The sequence below is a fragment of the Etheostoma cragini genome, chromosome 8 (assembly GCF_013103735.1).
Source record: "Etheostoma cragini isolate CJK2018 chromosome 8, CSU_Ecrag_1.0, whole genome shotgun sequence".
Lineage (NCBI taxonomy): Eukaryota > Metazoa > Chordata > Actinopteri > Perciformes > Percidae > Etheostoma > Etheostoma cragini.
This window is the reverse complement of record NC_048414.1, coordinates 4,317,295-4,324,751: the sequence shown is the minus strand read 5'-3', so window position 1 is coordinate 4,324,751 and position 7,457 is coordinate 4,317,295. Positions and strand designations below refer to the sequence as shown.

Here is a 7,457-nt window from a genome sequence, read left to right as displayed (position 1 = left end):
TAACTGGTCATCTGGAGGTGCACATGTTCAGTAAGAGCACGTTCCTTTCTTAATTTTCCACAGTGCATGCTGTTGCCACAACAACACAGAGCTAATTTAAATATACTTAACCTTTTGTAGGGATTTAAAATCCCAGATGGCTGACTCACATTTACACCCAACTAAGCTGCCTTAAGCATGCAAGGCAATGATTGCACCCTAATCACTCAACCACTATTTAAAAATAATAATGATAATAATAATAATAATAAAAAAGACAATTAAATATGTAAACTGTCATAATAAGTATCCAATTTGTGCAGCCAAAAATAACCCTTTGATAGAGGGGAGGGGATATTTTGGTCAATTTACAAAACCCTAAAATGTACAAAACCACTTGTACTCTTTCTCAAAGAAAATAGGTGTATCAAATCAGAATTAAGATTCACACTTACTAATAAACATTAGTCACGCTGTTTCATTGATTGCTGACTCGTTTATAATAGGAAATGTCATAAGACCAGGTACAAAGTCAGTACCAAAATTCTGAAAACGTGACGGTACTCGTTTTTTCACAGTACCAATGCAATTCTTTCGGACCTAACGGGGACAGTATACGCCTACAGGTGTTCTAGTCTGCCGCTGCTGGAGAAGAAGAACGCCCACTAGCATCTCCGTTTCCGTTCACGACGGCTTGACCACAGTAAGCCTCTGGCTTTACCGTAACAACACATCTACAGCAACAGCTTTCCAAACTTCACCTGGACCTTGCAAACCGAGAGCATAGTTGGTTTCTGTAAAGTCTGTGCTAACTTTAGCGCTTGTTTTAGCGGACCTTTATCCTCAGTTAAATGAACCTTAATTAGCCCGGTTCCATGAAAATCAACAACGGCAGAGAGAATCTTACTAACTAAACATGCTTGCTGTCTGGGAGTTCCACATCAATAATGGAAGACGGTACCGTATGCTGACTGTGTGGGGATGCTAGGCTCCAGTGCAGCGTTCTTTAGGTCCAGAAGACTTACATTTTCTCCAGATTAAATGTAAATCACGCTCTCCTTGCCCCCTCCACTTAACACCAAAACAGTGACAGAAAGTTGAAACTGAAAAAATAAAATCTGACCTAAAAAAGTAACATGTGACTGTCCCCCCCCCTCACCCCCACCACTACAAAAATGTATTATTATTATTTATTTATCGTGTACTTTTGGTATCGGTACCGATTACTAGATTTTTGGTACCGTGACACTAGTCCTAGTTTCTAATCTTGTGCATGTTTTTGGATTCAGTGTCTTCATGTGGGGTGGACGGGGTTGACATGAACTGTCCAACAGTCCCTCCCACTGGGTCTGGCATTCAGGTACAGCTCCCTCCCTCCCTCTATAAAGCCTCTCACGTTAGCAGTGTAAACTTCAGACTTCAACTGATGCTAAACTTGTTTACAACCTTGAAAAAAAAACTTACACTAAGTTACATTAAGTTATTCTTAACTATACAAAACAAGCTTGGATGTGCATCAGAAATTCTCTATATTAAGTTACAAGCTCAAGCCTGAGGTGAGTAATCTTTTCCACAATTTTGAGTTTAGTCCTAGAAATTTAAAGTTTAAAATTATTTTTGAAGTGCTTACCTAATTATTCAGGTATTTGAGAATGGAAATTAATGTTCTCTTAAAGTTGGGTTTGAAGAACCAGGAGTCGAGTAAAATCTTCATTTGGATGTTTCTTCAATAACCTGCCTTACAATTCCATTAATATGGACTTGTAATTGACCAAGCAGCAGACTGAGTCTTAACTACCATGTTGTGCAGCTACAGCGGCTATTCAATGCTGTCTTAAACTAATCAATCACAAGTTGTGGCAGCAGTTCAAAGCTAACCTGCTAAATTGTATTTCTTTATCTTTACAACACAACAGCTCGCAGCCAAAATGAAACTAGTCTTGCACACTGTCATCTGCTGCTGTGTTTTCACCACTGTCCTGCCACTGGTGAAGGATGCCACAGGGGAGCTCAACACCAGCCTAAAAAAAAGGTGAGCTGCCAGATCAACAAGTATTTTGAGAACATTGTGTTCATTTACAAAAATTCAAGTCAAGTGCTCGCCCAAATTACTAAAGGGGCATTCATATCAAGTTATGTCTGTTAGTAAATTTGAACAAATTAAGAAAATGTCACAGAGAATTTCAGTTTTGCTATAGCTTGACAGATACTGGATTTTTCAGGCCAATACTGATGGATATCTGAACCATATCGGTCAAACACAAAGAAACCATGTTTTATAAGGATTCTCAAGTTGGTTACTATAGAATAACAAGAAAGATATGTTGTGAAAGGCATTTTAAACTGTCCTCCAGTTGACAAACTATGTAATAGAAACACTATAAACTACTTCAAACATGTCTTTGAGCTTCCTGTACTATAATTTATTGTTTTTTATAAGAGATAAATGCGGATACTGATATATCTGTGATAAGCTAACTATATCTACATAGATAGACATATATATATATATATATATATATATATATATATATATATATATATATATATATATATATATATATATATATATATATATATATATATGTATCAAGCTGGCAGATCTATCAGACAGGTAATTTTTGCTTGTGCTTGCAAAAAATTATATTTTTTGAAAATAAGTAAAAATGATAATGCTTAATGAGCCAACCTATTCTGTTCTTTGTGGCAGGCTTAGAGTATGGCTGCAGAACCGTATCAAAAGAGACCTGTGCACCAGCTTATTGGCAACCAATGAGCAGCACTCTGATGTTGGACCACAGCAGGACGAGATTGCAAAAAGTGTCTCACCTTCATCAAGGTAACAAAAAAAGTAGATTTTGCTCTCATTTGATGACTGAAAGTGTAGAGATAGATAGTATACACGGATAGAGACAAAAGTGTATGAAATGAGCTGGTGCTGGTGTGCCTTACAATCATTAGGCTACCAGGGGACCCCAAAGCTAATCTAAATGAATTCAAAATGAGAGAGAGATATATGACAACTGAAGACCGTGGATGATTTATTCTCTATTGCACTGATACATTTACATGAATTTAGATAAATCCTGATGATAATTTGGATTTAAACCTCATCTCACCTCATATAATGTTTCCAGTTCAGATTAAATATAAATATGTATTTTTTATTTTCCAGCTTTGGGCTAAATATCAGACGCAGGAGGTCAATATCAACCAAATCATCCGGCTGTGTCCTGGTTACATGTTCATACAATGACCTGCTCTACCGACTGCACCAGATCAACAACAAGCAAAAAGAGGCCAATGCCCCTGGAAACAAGATCGGCTCAAATGGCTATGGACGTCGCCGCCGCTCACTCCTGGATGACGCTCAGCTCACCCTCCGGACAGGAAGACGGAGCACTGAAGCTGGTCAGCGAGTCCACAGACACAAAAGCACACGCATAGTGGCCTAAAGACAGGCATGGAAGTGCAAAGGAGAATCCTTGTTGGGGTTATTTGCTCACAGCAGATCAAGATAAGTCCCTTCAAAGGTTTTATTCCACAGCTTCATCTTTACAGTCCATCAGAGGAAGATTTGCTCAGGTCCCTCTGGATAAAAGCAAAAGTTCAATAATAGATGTGTGCATGCTTAGGTGCAGGTTTCAATGTGTCTGAACAAGTGAGTGATTAATGGATCAAGTCAGACCTGTGAAACTTGACAAGAATGTCCGTTTCTTCTCCAGCTTCCAAAGTGAGCTTGGCAGCTGAGATAGAAGACAATTCCTGAAGATCTTCTCTGAAATACCCTTAAAATCAAGAGGAGCCGAGGCCGTGACGGGGAGGATTTTGTCTGACATCACTAAGCCCCAAACTACACATGCAAGATCCTTTCACAAGTGAACTTGATGTTGTGAACTGCTTGCGAAGTGCAATTTAAACAATATTTACTACGATAAAAATGTATAATTATCCGCTTGTATATAAGGATATATAAAGGATATTAAGCATACAACTATATTTTTATACAGCCAAAATACATATTAAACATCCCCCTTTTTCAATTTTTTGACTTCAATGAAGTGTGTATCTTAACTGTGTCCTGCATTCATGTAAATTAAGTATCTTTTCACTGACTTATGGGTTATATTTTTGTAACATAATTGTGATGAGTATACATTATTGGAAACTATTATAATAGAGATGTTTCAAAGACATTTGTTTAGATTTTGAAAGTCTTACATAGCAGCATAAGAACAACTGCAAAGTAGACATCTAGTTTTTGGCCTTGGAGTGATGGAGAGCAAAGTAGAAGAAGAAGTGTTGTGCTGCCATCTAGCTTTACAGTAGGATACATTTAGCAAATGCAGATTAAGCAGTTTCAAAATCATCAAAGCATGCTAAATGTTTCATTTAATTTTAGAATTATATCTGCTTCTTTATTTATATGTAATGAATCCTAATTTACTCAGTCTAGCTGAAATTACTTGACATAGTATTAGGTAACATGATTTATGGTCTTGTTGTGGTGAACGTGGCAGGAACTGTAATAGTTTTCAGCTGGCTGCGACGTCCTTGTTTTTAAAAAATGTATTAGTGCTACAATGAAAAGAATTCAAAGGAACTTTGATGGTATTTTGTGCCCTCAAATGAAAAATTCTGCTTGTGCATGGAAGTGACAGTTTATTTGCCCTTTTATGTTGGTATATGTAGGAAAACATGAACTCCTGAGTGATATAAAGTCTACAGTGGTGTACATTCCTTTCTAAAACTAGACATGGTTTATCAGCTTCATGCTCTTAAAGAAACACATGTACTGAAACTAAATTTGTACATGTTCTTAAAATTGTGTAATCACAGCATTTCAACACAATTAAGTATCTTTCAGCAAAGAATTTAAGTTTTGATGAATGGAGAGAAAGGAAGTGTTCTCCGCTTGAAATCAGGAACACTCAAATGAATAGAGCAGATGGAGAAATGAATCACAATGGAATTCAACCTCCACTGATAGTGTTTAGAGGGGCCACGCTGTCCTGTTATCATTAATCTGGTTATTTTCATTAAAACATCAAAAACTCCCTGTTGGAATAACAAGATAACATAAAATTAATGGTTTATGTCAATTAATTTCTCATTTCTTCCAATGTAAATCAAAAGTATTTTTAGCAATTTTTGTTTGTAATAAAATCCAGTTTTCTGTTCGTTTCTACTCTTTATAAAGTCCATCCATAAAACGCAACATCTAGGTCACTTTTAATAACTAAAACATCATGAATGGAGCTCTCTCTTTAGAACTATTAAGGTCAACTGAACAATTCACCAAACACATAATCTACAAGGCACCAATTAATGCAAGACATTTTCAGCTTTCTTAGTTCTTTATGCCAAGTAGGAGATATCGTAGCTCTCAAAAGGTCCAGCTATCTCCTACTCAAATAGGAGGTAAGCTGATAAATCTGCCATGTCAATTATATCAGTAGATTTAGAGATAAGTAACCGTTATTACATTTGCACATTGCAGTACAGAAAAGCCAAACTAGGTTTTAGGTAATTAAGTATGACAGCCCTGTCTCCATTAAATTATTTGTCCAGCAGAGAGAACTAACACACAGATTATTCAAATGCAACCTGTTCAGTCAGTATATATCTTGGTCACAGTTATTTAAAAGAAAAAACTAATGTAAGGAGTCCATGACATTATTGTGTAAATGCTAAGTGTTTTTTAAAAGATGACAGATCTGACGCTAGTACTTTTTGAAACTCTTAAATATCAGTAATAATAGTAGTAAATTGTAAGGCTTTACCAATCCAGTATCAGTTGGGCTTTACCTATAATTACAACAAAAAGTTTGTCTGCTCATATGTAAGGTCTACAGCCTGTCCGATATATTGGCGGGCCAATATTATCGTCCGATATTGGGAATTTCCCGATTTATCGGTATCAGCATTTATAATGGCTGATGAATTTTCATTCACCAGAAGTATTTATGATGACAAATAAGTAATAGTATAGCATAGTATGACCACCAGAGGGCACTCTACAATGTCCCTTTTGGCAATACTCTGATTATTTTTGTTATTATGTTTATGTTCAAAGGACAATTATTTTCATTTTATTTTAGTGAGAACTCATAAATAACTACAAATAACTAATGTTAGGAAAATCTGTTTATGTATGTTATGAGTTTCTGGATTACATATTTTTTATATATATACAGTGAGGAAAATAAGTATTTGAACACTGCTATTTTGCAAGTTCTCCCACTTAGAATTCATGGAGGGGTCTGAAATTGTCATCGTAGGTGCATGTCCACTGTGAGAGACATAATCTAAAAGTCTCAATGTATGATTTTTTTTACTATTTATTTGTATGATACAGCTGCAAATAAGTATTTGGACACCTGAGAAAATCAATGTTAATATTTGGTACAGTAGCCTTTGTTTGCAATTCCAGCAGTCAAACATTTCCTGTAGTTTTTCACCAGGTTTGCACACACTGCAGAAGGGATTTTGGCCCACTCCTCCACATAGATCTTCTCTAGATCAGTCAGGTTTCTGGGCTGCCGCTGAGGAACACGGAGTTTGAGCTCCCTCCAAAGATTCTCTATTGGGTTTAGGTCTGGAGACTGGCTAGGCCTCGCCAGAACCTTGATATGCTTCTTACAGAGCCACTCCTTGGTTATCATGGCTGTGTGCTTCGGGTCATTGTCATGTCGGAAGACCCAGCCTCGACCCATCTCCAATGCTCTAACTGAGGGAAGGAGGTTGTTCCCCAAAATCTCGCAATACATGGCCCCGGTCCTCCTCTCCTTAATACAGTGCAGTCAACCTGTCCCATGTGCAGAAAAATACCCCCAAAGCATGATGGTACCACCCCCATGCTTCACAGTAGGGATGGTGTTCTTGGGATGGTACTCATCATTCTTCTTCCTCCAAACACGGTTAGTGGAATTATGACCATAAAGTTCTATTTATGTCTCATCTGACCACATGACTTTCTCCCATGACTCCTCTGAATCATCCAAATGGTCATTGGCAAACTTAAGACAGGCCTTGACATGTGCTGGTTTAAGCAGGGGAACCTCCCGTGCCATGCATGATTTCAAACCATGACGTCTTAGTGTATTACCAACAGTAACCTTGGAAACTGTGGTGCCAGCTCTTTTCAGGTCATTGACCAGCTCCTCCTGTGTAGTTCTGGGCTGATTCCTCAACTTTCTTAGGATCATTGAAACCCCACGAGGTGAGATCTTGCATGGAGCCCCAGTCCGAGGGAGATTGACAGTCATGTTTAGCTTCTTCCATTTTCTAATGATTGCTCCAACAGTGTACCTTTTTTCACAAAGCTGTTTGGCAATTTCCCCGTAGCCCTTTTCAGCCTTGTGGAGATGTACAATTTTTTCTCTAGTGTCTTTGGACAGCTCTTTGGTCGTGGCCATGTTAGTAGTTGTATTCTAACTGACTTTATGGGGTGGACAGGTGTCTTTATGCAGCTAACA

General features: G+C 37.6%; 1 protein-coding gene across 1 annotated transcript; it reads left to right on the top strand.

Moving 5' to 3' along the window:
- Positions 1-1,353: 1,353 nt before the first annotated feature.
- admb (adrenomedullin b) lies at positions 1,354-4,828 on the top strand. The gene is made up of 5 exons (XM_034879322.1): positions 1,354-1,535; positions 1,896-2,011; positions 2,690-2,818; positions 3,155-3,390; positions 3,705-4,828. Exons 2-5 carry the CDS (start codon positions 1,908-1,910, stop codon positions 3,746-3,748), a joined length of 513 nt encoding a protein of 170 aa, XP_034735213.1. The 5' UTR covers positions 1,354-1,535; positions 1,896-1,907; the 3' UTR covers positions 3,749-4,828.
- The last annotated feature ends 2,629 nt before the right edge of the window (positions 4,829-7,457 follow it).